The following is a 12,852-nucleotide window of genomic DNA, read 5'->3' as shown; positions in this document are numbered from 1 at the left end:
AGAGTTATTCAGGGAAGCTGTTAAAGATTCCAGAGAATGGATCTCCCGTATGCGAGATAAGAGGTCAGATTCAGCCGGGGGGAGGGTCCTCTTCCAGCATTTAGCAATAAGTGTTTTAGCAGCCAAGACTATGTGCATAAAGAGCTTAAATAGCTTCTTAGACATCACGGGGTGAGAAAGCTGGAGAAGATAGACAAGAGGATAGACAAAGGAAAGACCAGAGAGGGGAAGAGGGAGAAAACAGCCTGAATTTCACAGAACAATATCCCCAGACATATTTCGAGAAAGCCATCGGACCCAATAAAGGGGATAGGGAGACAGTGGAAGCGAGAGAAGACCAGATCAACGTATTGGGGGTGGAAAGGGGCTAACCAAATCTTCCCCAGCTCCATCCATCGGCTATAGGCATGATAAGATGAACACGCCGCAAGATGGCGCAGATGGGCAGCCCAGTAGTACCTGACCACATCCGGAACTGCAAGACCTCCAAACGCCCTATTTGCCATCATGACAGACATAGGGAGTCGATCCCTCTTCCCATCCAAAAAATCACAGTTTGAAATGAGCAGAGTGCAGACAGCGGCACCCGAACCGGCAACGTTTCAAAATAATACAGTAATTTCGGAAGTATGGTCATTTTCACGGCCGCGATTCCCCGAAAAAAGGAAATGTACTGCGAGCGCCACTTTTCCTAAAGAGCATAGAGTTCGCGAAAGAGCGGGAGATAGTTGGTAGAGTAAAGCGAGGAATAGCAAGAGGTGGTAGAAACCCCCAGGTACTTAAGAGCAGAAGGGGACCATTTGAAAGAATAGTTAGAGCAAAGAAGAGTGGAGAGAGACAAGGGAAGATTCAGAGGAAGCGCTTCCGACTTAGGCTGCATTCACATCTCGTTTTGTACATACGGGCGCGAGATCCAGAGGCAAACCAGGCGCTCCCATACCCCAGCCGGATCAGCCCGTGACTCCATTTACTTTAATGAGCCGGCCGGAGTCAAACGGTGACTCCGGTCGGTTCAGTTTTGACCCGTATGTGGTTTTGTTTGAGGTCCGGTCAGGAAACCGCATACGGGTCAAAATTGAGCCTACCGGAGTCACCGCTTGACTCCGGTCGGCTACGGGTGGCTCATTAAAGTAAATGGACTTACTGGCTGATCCGGCAGGGGCACGGGAGCACCCGGTTTTCCCCTCCCCCAGCCGGATCCGGCACCCGTATGTACAAAACGAGATGTGAATGCAGCCTTAGAGAGGTTGACCTTATAGCCGGAGACCTTGCGTGAAGGACCCTATAAAGGCTAGGTAGAGAGAGCAAGGGACGAGTGAGAGTAGGAAGCACATCATCAGCAAAGAGACAGATCTTAAAATCCCTGTCGTGCAAGGGAATGCCAGTGATGTCCGGGTCACCCCAAATCATAGCAGCTAAAGGCTGAATACAAAGTGCAAAAACCAAGGGGGACAACAGACATCCCTGACGACTCCCATTGAACAAAGGGAAGGTTGGAGAAGGAGCATGAGTGAGTTTGAGAGAAGCTGTAGGAGAGGAATAGAGACCCCGCAGTGCAGTCAAAAAATGATCCGTAATACCAAACTTCTGAAGGGTAGCGAACATAAACGGCCATCCCAGCGTCTAGGCTAAGTATGAGAGCCTGCTCAGATCTCCGATTGATCAGATCAACAAGGTCCACCACCCTCCAGGTGTTGTCACCGCCCTGGCAACAGGGGATGAAGCCAACCTGGTCCTTATGGATCAGAGTGGGGAGAAAGGAGCTAAGTCGGACCGCTAACACCTTAGAGAACAATTTGAGGTTAGAGTTAAGGAGGGCAATAGGCGGATACCTAGAGCAATCATGATGAGGATTCTTGCCAGGTTTACGAGGACAGAAGAGAAAGTCTTGTAGTAGAGTTAGGAGAAGCCGTCTGAGCCAGCGGAACGGCCAGTAGAAAGGGACTTTAGAACCTCCAAGAGTTCGTCCCCAGTGATGGGTGCATTAAGAACCTCCCGATCGGCCCCCAACAAAGCAGGTAAGCCAAATAGCGAGATAAGAATCGAGGGCCGCAGCCTGTTCCACTGGATCAGACAGGAGTTGGGAGGGAAGAGAATAAAGTTTAGTGTCACTCTGCCCACTTCTAACTCACCACACACATGACTTTGGTAAGAACCTTTTAAGACACAGTACAAGATATATAATCTACTATGCTCTAAATTTTGGAGGGAAAGCTTGGAATAAGCTCCTTGTGAGAAAGTCACATGATGCAGCTAGTATGTGAATGCACTGATATGTATAGAACACACCCTGCTCTCTGCAGAAGAAGAAGAAGTGATCTATATGCTAACATTTATAATCTCAACCTAGCGATTGGAGCAAAGATCTATCCACCATTTTATTTGACATAATTTTATCCACATTATTAAAATTGGTCTTAATCAAATGAGAAGCCGTTCTTATGTTTCCCAGATGGTTTTAGCTCTAACTTCTGCATCCTGGAAAGCTGGGTCCATAACATCATCAGGGGTAACCATTGTCTGGGCATCTCAGAAGAGGCCTGGCTGTAGGTCTCGCGCTAACTCTTCACGTCTCGTCCCTCAGGTAGTTCCTAAAGTTGTAAATTAGTTCTAGAGAGGGTATAAGCTCTATGTATATTGAACTCCATCTTAGGTCTGTAGGTATACGCTTTCTATCAGCTCCGTGTACCTTTTAAGCATTTTCTAAGATCTGTTGCAAACCCCTTTGTGTATCTGCACGTTGTTTTTTTACCAAAAATCTTTAGTTATTCCGCACCCCACTAGTTGTAATCCCCAATAGGTATGATGGGCGTGGACATATGCAAATAAGTATCTAGTGACGTACATTGACCGTATTAGGACTGTTACGCCGAGCGCTCCGGGTCCCTGCTCCTCCCCGGAGCACTCGCGGCGTTCCCCTCTCTGCAGCGCCCCGGTCAGACCCGCTGACTGGGAGCGCTGCACTGACACTGCCGACGGGGATGTGATTCGCATAGCGGGACGCGCCCGCTCGCGGATCGCATCCCAATCCACTTACTTGTCCCGGTCCCCGGCTGTCACGTCCTGGTGCGCGCGGCTCCGCTCCTTAGGGCGCGCGCGCACCAGCTCTCTAAGATTTAAAGGGCCAGTGCACCAATGATTGGTGCCTGGCCCAATCAGTCTAATTAGCTTCCACCTGCTCCTTGCTCATATAACCTCACTTCCTCTTCCCAGCATTGCCGGATCTTGTTGCCATTGTGCCTTGAGAAAGCGTTTCCAGTGTTTGCCATACCAGTGTTTCCCGACCTTCTGCTTTCACCATTGACTACGAACCTTGCCGCCTGCCCTGACCTTCTGCTACGTCTGACCTCGCCTCTGTCTAGTCCTTCTGTCCCACGCCTTCTCAGCAGTCAGCGAGGTTGAGCCGTTGCCGGTGGATACGACCTGATTGCTCCGGCCGCAGCAAGACCATCACACTTTGCGGCGGGCTCTGGTGAATACCAGTAGCAACCTAGAATCGGTCCACCGGTACGGTCCACGCCAATCCCTCGCTGACACAGAGGATCCACATCCAGCCTGCCGAATCCTAATAGTAGATCCGGCCATGGATCCCGCAGAGGTCCCGCTGCCAGTTGTCGCTGACCTTACCACGGTGGTTGCCCAGCAGTTTCAACAGATAGAGCAACTAGGACAACAGTTCGCCCAACAAGGACAGCAGCTGTCGCAGTTGACCGCCATGCTACAGCAACTTCTGCCACAGCTACAGCAGCAACCATCTCCTCCGCCAGCTCCTGCACCTCCTCCGCAGCGAGTGGCCGCTCCTAGCCTCCGCTTGTCCCTGCCGGACAAATATGATGGGGACTCTAAACTCTGCCGTGGTTTCCAGTCTCAATGTTCCCTACATTTGGAGATGTTGTCGGACCAATTTCCCACAGAACGGTCGAAGGTGGCTTTCGTGGTTAGTCTCCTGTCTGGGAAGGCCCTGTCATGGGCCACACCGCTCTGGGACCGCAATGATCCTGCCACAGCCACTGTCCAGTCCTTCTTCGCTGAGGTTCGTAGTGTCTTCGAGGAACCAGCCCTAGCCTCTTCTGCCGAAACTGCCCTGCTGAACCTTGTCCAAGGAAATTCTTCTGTAGGCGAATACGCCATCCAATTTCGTACCCTCGCCTCTGAATTATCTTGGAATAACGAGGCTCTCTGCACGACCTTTAAAAAAGGCCTATTCAGTAACATCAAGGATGTGCTGGCCGCACGAGAGATTCCTGCCAACCTGCATGAACTTATCCATTTGGCCACCCGCATTGACATGCGTTTTTCTGAGAGACATCAGGAGCTCCGCCAGGAAAAAGACCTTCATCCCTGGGCACCTCTCTCACAGTATCCTTTGCAATCTACCCCTGTGCCTCCTGCCGAGGAGGCTATGCAAGTGGATCGGTCTCGCCTGACCCAAGAAGAGAGGACTCGCCGTAGGGATAAAAATTTATGTCTGTACTGCGCTAGTACCGAACATTTGTTGGTGGATTGCCCTATTCGTCCTCCACGTCTGGAAAACGCACGCACCCAGCTCATGTGGGAGTGGCGTCTCTTGGTATGAAGTCTGCTTCTCCATGTCTCACTGTGCCCGTGCGGATTTCTCCTTCTGCTAACTCTTCCTTCTCAGCTGTGGCCTTCTTGGACTCTGGTTCTGCGGGAAATTTTATTTTGGCCTCTTTTGTTAATAGGTTCAACATCCCTGTGACCCGTCTCGTCAAGCCGCTCTACATTTCCTCGGTCAACGGAGTAAAATTGGACTGCACTGTGCGTTACCGCACAGAACCCCTGCTCATGAGCATTGGACTGCATCACGAAAAAATTTAATTTTTTGTTCTGCCTAACTGCACCTCTGAAGTCCTCCTCGGTCTGCCATGGCTCCAACGCCACTCTCCCACCCTTGACTGGACCACCGGGGAGATCAAGAGCTGGGGTGCTTCTTGCCACAAAAAATGCCTCACGTCTGCTCCCAGTCCCATCTGTCAAACTTCAGTGACTCCTCCTATACCAGGTCTCCCCAAGGCCTATCAGGACTATGCCGAGGTTTTTTACAAAAAACAAGCAGAGACTTTGCCTCCTCATAGCCCCCTTCCTGGTAACACTCTGCCCCGTGACAAGCTTCACCCTCTGCCCCCCCTCCCAATCCCCACTTCCTCTGGATTGCCTGCTATGGATGAATTCACCCAGGACTTCTCTGTCTTTCAGAAAGAAACTCAAGAATCGCTCCCAATGGCCTCGTCTCATGTGAAGGGACAAGCAGACAAAAAGAGGGGGAGACCTAAGAGGGGTGGGGTACTGTTATGCCGAGCGCTCCGGGTCCCTGCTCCTCCCCGGAACGCTCGCGGCGTTCCTCTCTCTGCAGCGCCCCGGTCAGACCCGCTGACCGTGAGCGCTGCACTGACATTGTCGACGGGGATGCGATTTGCATAGCGGGACGTGCCCGCTCGCGAATCGCATCCCAAGTTACTCACCTATCCCGGTCCCCGGCTGTCACGTCCTGGCGCGCGCAGCTCCGCTCCTTAGGGCGCGCGCGTGCCATCTCTCTAAGATTTAAAGGGCCAGTGCACCAATGATTGGTGCCTGGCCCAAATCAGTCTAATTAGCTTCCACCTGCTCTACGTCCTTATAACCTCACTTCCTCTTCCCAGCATTGCCGGATCTTGTTGCCCTTGTGCCTTGAGAAAGCGTTTCCAGTGTTTGCCATACCTGTGTTTCCTGACCTTCTGCTATCACCATTTACTACAAACCTTGCCACCTGCCCCGACCTTCTGCTACGTCTGACCTCGCCTCTGTCTAGTCCTTCTGTCCCACACCTTCTCAGCAGTCAGAAAGGTTGAGCCGTTGCCGGTGGATACGACCTGGTTGCTACCGCCGCAGCAAGACCATCCCGCTTTGCGGCGGGCTCTGGTGAATACCAGTAGCAACTTAGAACCGGTCCACGCCAATCCCTCGCTGACACAGAGGATCCACCTCCAGCCAGCCGAATCCTAACAAGGACTAATTTCTGGTTAAATGATAATCTACCTTTTCACTAGATGGCGCTCTTGAATAGGTAATTTGACACATTACTCATTGCCATCATCAATGTGGACCCATTAAATTAAAAGGAACCTACAGTATAAACCTTTTTACCAGACTCTGGGAAGACATTTCGGCCTGGACTCCCCAGCACAGATATGGTAGGAATATGGTAACACATCAATTATAGTGAGAACATCACGGAACGTAATCTCAGACTTAACCCTTAAGATTTTATCCTTCCTCTTATAGATGCAAAGACCGTATAACACATGAGTGAATATAAAATAACATATATATGTGGTGTCACCGCTGATCTCTAGTGATGGATAGGCTGTATTCTCAGTGATGTCACCGCTGATCTCTAGTGATGGATAGGCTGTATTCTCAGTGATGTCACCGCTGATCTCTAGTGATGGATAGGCTGTATTCTCAGTGATGTCACCGCTGATCTCTAGTGATGGATAGGCTGTATTCTCAGTGATGTCACCGCTGATCTCTAGTGATGGATAGGATGTATTCTCAGTGATGTCACCGCTGATCTCTAGTGATGGATAGGCTGTATTCTCAGTGATGTCACCGCTGATCTCTAGTGATGGATAGGCTGTATTCTCAGTGATGTCACCGCTGATCTCTAGTGATGAATAGGCTGTATTCTCAGTGATGTCACCGCTGATCTCTAGTGATGGATAGGCTGTATTCTCAGTGATGTCACCGCTGATCTCTAGTGATGGATAGGCTGTATTCTCAGTGATGTCACCGCTGATCTCTAGTGATGGATAGGCTGTATTCTCAGTGATGTCACCGCTGATCTCTAGTGATGGATAGACTGTATTCTCAGTGATGTCACTGCTGATCTCTAGTGATGGATAGGCTGTATTCTCAGTGATGTCACCGCTGATCTCTAGTGATGGATAGGCTGTATTCTCAGTGATGTCACCGCTGATCTCTAGTGATGGATAGGCTGTATTCTCAGTGATGTCACCGCTGATCTCTAGTGATGGATAGGCTGTATTCTCAGTGATGTCACCGCTGATCTCTAGTGATGGATAGGCTGTATTCTCAGTGATGTCACCGCTGATCTCTAGTGATGGATAGGCTGTATTCTCAGTGATGTCACCGCTGATCTCTAGTGATAGATAGGCTGTATTCTCAGTGATGTCACCGCTGATCTCTAGTGATGGATAGGCTGTATTCTCAGTGATGTCACCGCTGATCTCTAGTGATGGATAGGCTGTATTCTCAGTGATGTCACCGCTGATCTCTAGTGAATGGATAGGCTGTAGTCTCAGTGATGTCACCGCTGATCTCTAGTGATGGATAGGCTGTATTCTCAGTGATGTCACCGCTGATCTCTAGTGAATGGATAGGCTGTAGTCTCAGTGATGTCACCGCTGATCTCTAGTGATGGATAGGCTGTATTCTCAGTGATGTCACCGCTGATCTCTAGTGATAGATAGGATGTATTCTCAGTGATGTCACCGCTGATCTCTAGTGATGGATAGGCTGTATTCTCAGTGATGTCACCGCTGATCTCTAGTGATGGATAGGCTGTATTCTCAGTGATGTCACCGCTGATCTCTAGTGATGGATAGGATGTATTCTCAGTGATGTCACCGCTGATCTCTAGTGATGGATAGGCTGTATTCTCAGTGATGTCACCGCTGATCTCTAGTGATGGATAGGCTGTATTCTCAGTGATGTCACCGCTGATCTCTAGTGATGGATAGGCTGTATTCTCAGTGATGTCACCGCTGATCTCTAGTGATGGATAGGCTGTATTCTCAGTGATGTCACCGCTGATCTCTAGTGATGGATAGGCTGTATTCTCAGTGATGTCACCGCTGATCTCTAGTGATGGATAGGCTGTATTCTCAGTAATGTCACCGCTGATCTTTAGTGATGGATAGGCTGTATTCTCAGTAATGTCACCGCTGATCTTTAGTGATGGATAGGCTGTATTCTCAGTAATGTCACCGCTGATCTCTAGTGATGGATAGACTGTATTCTCAGTGATGTCACCGCTGATCTCTAGTGATGGATAGGCTGTATTCTTAGTGATGTCACCGCTGATCTCTAGTGATAGATAGGCTGTATTCTCAGTGATGTCACCGCTGATCTCTAGTGATGGATAGGCTGTATTCTCAGTGATGTCACCGCTGATCTCTAGTGATGGATAGGCTGTATTCTCAGTGATGTCACCGCTGATCTCTAGTGATGGATAGGCTGTATTCTCAGTGATGTCACCGCTGATCTCTAGTGATGGATAGGCTGTATTCTCAGTGATGTCACTGCTGATCTCTAGTGATGGATAGGCTGTATTCTCAGTGATGTCACCGCTGATCTCTAGTGATGGATAGGATGTATTCTCAGTGATGTCACCGCTGATCTCTAGTGATGGATAGGATGTATTCTCAGTGATGTCACCGCTGATCTCTAGTGATGGATAGGCTGTATTCTCAGTGATGTCACCGCTGATCTCTAGTGATGGATAGGCTGTATTCTCAGTGATGTCACCGCTGATCTCTAGTGATGGATAGGCTGTATTCTCAGTGATGTCACCGCTGATCTCTAGTGATGGATAGGCTGTATTCTCAGTGATGTCACCGCTGATCTCTAGTGATGGATAGGCTGTATTCTCAGTGATGTCACCGCTGATCTCTAGTGATGGATAGGCTGTATTCTCAGTGATGTCACCGCTGATCTCTAGTGATGGATAGGCTGTATTCTCAGTGATGTCACCGCCGATCTCTAGTGATGGATAGGCTGTATTCTCAGTGATGTCACCGCCGATCTCTAGTGATGGATAGGCTGTATTCTCAGTGATGTCACCGCTGATCTCTAGTGATGGATAGGCTGTATTCTCAGTAATGTCACCGCTGATCTTTAGTGATGGATAGGCTGTATTCTCAGTGATGTCACCGCTGATCTCTAGTGATGGATAGGCTGTATTCTCAGTGATGTCACCGCTGATCTCTAGTGATGGATAGGCTGTATTCTCAGTGATGTCACCGCTGATCTCTAGTGATGGATAGGCTGTATTCTCAGTGATGTCACCGCTGATCTCTAGTGATAGATAGGCTGTATTCTCAGTGATGTCACCGCTGATCTCTAGTGATGGATAGGCTGTATTCTCAGTGATGTCACCGCTGATCTCTAGTGATGGATAGGCTGTATTCTCAGTGATGTCACCGCTGATCTCTAGTGATGGATAGGCTGTATTCTCAGTGATGTCACCGCTGATCTCTAGCGATGGATAGGCTGTATTCTCAGTGATGTCACCGCTGATCTCTAGTGATAGATAGGCTGTATTCTCAGTGATGTCACCGCTGATCTCTAGTGATAGATAGGCTGTATTCTCAGTGATGTCACCGCTGATCTCTAGTGAATGGATAGGCTGTATTCTCAGTGATGTCACCGCTGATCTCTAGTGATGGATAGGCTGTATTCTCAGTGATGTCACCGCTGATCTCTAGTGATGGATAGGCTGTATTCTCAGTGATGTCACCGCTGATCTCTAGTGATGGATAGGCTGTATTCTCAGTGATGTCACCGCTGATCTCTAGTGAATGGATAGGCTGTATTCTCAGTGATGTCACCGCTGATCTCTAGTGATGGATAGGCTGTATTCTCAGTGATGTCACCGCTGATCTCTAGTGATGGATAGGCTGTATTCTCAGTGATGTCACCGCTGATCTCTAGTGATGGATAGGCTGTATTCTCAGTGATGTCACCGCTGATCTCTAGTGATGGATAGGCTGTATTCTCAGTGATGTCACCGCTGATCTCTAGTGATGTCACCACTGATCTCTAGTGATGGATAGGCTGTATTCTCAGTGATGTCATCGCTGATCTCTAGTGAAGGATAGGCTGTATTCTCAGTGATGTCACCGCTGATCTCTAGTGATGGATAGGCTGTATTCTCAGTGATGTCACCGCTGATCTCTAGTGATGGATAGGCTGTATTCTCAGTGATGTCACCGCTGATCTCTAGTGATGGATAGGCTGTATTCTCAGTGATGTCACCGCTGATCTCTAGTGAATGGATAGGCTGTATTCTCAGTGATGTCACCGCTGTTCTCTAGTGATGGATAGGATGTATTCTCAGTGATGTCACTGCTGATCTCTAGTGATGGATAGGCTGTATTCTCAGTGATGTCACCGCTGATCTCTAGTGATGGATAGGCTGTATTCTCAGTGATGTCACCGCTGATCTCTAGTGATGGATAGGCTGTATTCTCAGTGATGTCACTGCTGATCTCTAGTGATGGATAGGCTGTATTCTCAGTGATGTCACCGCTGATCTCTAGTGATGGATAGGCTGTATTCTCAGTGATGTCACCGCTGATCTCTAGTGAATGGATAGGATGTATTCTCAGTGATGTCACTGCTGATCTCTAGTGATGGATAGGCTGTATTCTCAGTGATGTCACCGCTGATCTCTAGTGATGGATAGGCTGTATTCTCAGTGATGTCACCGCTGATCTCTAGTGATGGATAGGCTGTATTCTCAGTGATGTCACCGCTGATCTCTAGTGATGGATAGGCTGTATTCTCAGTGATGTCACCGCTGATCTCTAGTGAATGGATAGGCTGTATTCTCAGTGATGTCACCGCTGATCTCTAGTGATGGATAGGCTGTATTCTCAGTGATGTCACCGCTGATCTCTAGTGATGGATAGGCTGTATTCTCAGTGATGTCACCGCTGATCTCTAGTGATGGATAGGCTGTATTCTCAGTGATGTCACCGCTGATCTCTAGTGATGGATAGACTGTATTCTCAGTGATGTCACCGCTGATCTCTAGTGATGGATAGGCTGTATTCTCAGTGATGTCACCGCTGATCTCTAGTGATGGATAGGCTGTATTCTCAGTGATGTCACCGCTGATCTCTAGTGATGGATAGGTTGTATTCTCAGTGATGTCACCGCTGATCTCTAGTGATGGATAAGCTGTATTCTCAGTGATGTCACCGCTGATCTCTAGTGATGGATAGGCTGTATTCTCAGTGATGTCACCGCTGATCTCTAGTGATGGATAGGCTGTATTCTCAGTGATGTCACCGCTGATCTCTAGTGATGGATAGGCTGTGATGTTAATTTTTGCTTTTGCAGGATCTTTTGGAACATGAGAGACAGCGGAATGAGAGAAATTCATCATGAAGATCCTCTTGGGCCCCGGGGGTCTCTGCGCCGTGGACACATCGGGGTATTTCCTCCAGAACACGTTCGCTCCTCTGTCTGTGTTACTATCTGATAAACATTTGTATATGAAGATCCCAGGTTCTTCTTCCCCGCTTCACACTCCTGCCGTCTCCATTGCTGAGATGCAATATACAGTCTCACCACTAGGCGGCCTCCTACACTGTATAAGAAATGAAGTGCGATCCCTGCAGTGACAATATGTCCACCAGATGGCGCTGAGGCTGAACCGCTGAAATAACAAAGGAAAAGAGAAGATACAATGTATCCATGTAAATCGTCACATTCTGATCTCTCATCTACAGCAGTGGTCTCCAACCTGCGCACCTCCAGATGTTGCAAAACTACAACTCCCAGCATGCCCGGACAGCCAACGGCTGTCCGGGCATGCTGGGAGTTGTAGTTTTGCAACATCTGGAGGTCCGCAGATTGGAGACCACTGACCTACAGGGACCATTATACTCTGTGATCTGTAGTTTAGGTTTATTGGCACCACTTTGAGAATATGGGAATTTTTAAACACTTTTTTATGATATTTTTTTTACTGGGATGTGACCAAAAAGCAGAAATATTTGACTTTGGAATTTTCTTGTGTTTTCGCTCCCTGCAGGATCGGGAACGTAATGATTTCATAATTCAGCGATATCAAATATGTTTTTAGTGGTGGTATAGAGGGGGCCCGACCTCCGAGCATTCACTATAGCGCCTTAATGCCCCCATTATGTAAATGTATGTCATCGGGAGTTAAAGGGTTAATGTCAGACAGTGCGAGGATTCGGTCATCATTTCATCATCCCCCATATTGTCTAAATAATAATAAAAAGTCTCAAATATCATCTCAGAGTCTCCAAAAACGTTTATTCCAAAGTCACAGGCGACCAAAACGTCCCCCGAAAAGACCAATAATGGACGGGAGGAAATCACTGCGCAGGCTTCAAGTATCCATATACACTGCTATATACTACTATATACACCGCAGGAGAAATGCTGCACAGGCTTCCAGTATACACTGCTATATACTACTATATACCCCGCAGGAGAAATGCTAGCACAGGCTTCAAGTATCCATATACACTGCTATATACTACTATATACACCGCAGGAGAAATGCTAGCACAGGCTTCCAGTATCCGTATACACTGCTATATACTACTATATACACCACAGGAGAAATGCTAGCACAGGCTTCAAGTATACACTGCTATATACTACTATATACACCGCAGGAGAAATGCTAGCACAGGCTTCCAGTATCTGTATACACTGCTATATACTACTATATACACCACAGGAGAAATGCTAGCACAGGCTTCCAGTATACACTGCTATATACTACTATATACACCACAGGAGAAATGCCAGCACAGGCTTCCAGTATCTGTATACACTGCTATATACTACTATATACACCGCAGGAGAAATGCTAGCACAGGCTTCCAGTATACACTGCTATATACTACTATATACACCACAGGAGAAATGCCAGCACAGGCTTCCAGTATCTGTATACACTGCTATATACTACTATATACACCACAGGAGAAATGCTAGCACAGGCTTCCAGTATCCGTATACACTGCTATATACTACTATATACACCGCAGGAGAAATGCTAGTACA

The 12,852-nt window shown here is 48.1% G+C and overlaps 1 protein-coding gene across 1 annotated transcript in view; it reads left to right on the top strand.

Annotated features, from left to right (window-relative positions):
• LOC130308079 (phospholipid scramblase 2-like) overlaps positions 1-11,581 on the top strand; it is a 57,012-nt gene extending 45,431 nt beyond the window's left edge. The window contains exon 8 of the mRNA XM_056552221.1: positions 11,146-11,581. Within this exon, the coding sequence (XP_056408196.1) occupies positions 11,146-11,193 (48 nt within the window). The 3' untranslated portion in view covers positions 11,194-11,581. The remainder of the gene's footprint in view (positions 1-11,145) is intronic.
• The last annotated feature ends 1,271 nt before the right edge of the window (positions 11,582-12,852 follow it).

This window comes from Hyla sarda, unplaced genomic scaffold (assembly GCF_029499605.1).
Source record: "Hyla sarda isolate aHylSar1 unplaced genomic scaffold, aHylSar1.hap1 scaffold_146, whole genome shotgun sequence".
NCBI lineage: Eukaryota > Metazoa > Chordata > Amphibia > Anura > Hylidae > Hyla > Hyla sarda.
This window is presented reverse-complemented; position numbering and strand designations above follow the sequence as displayed.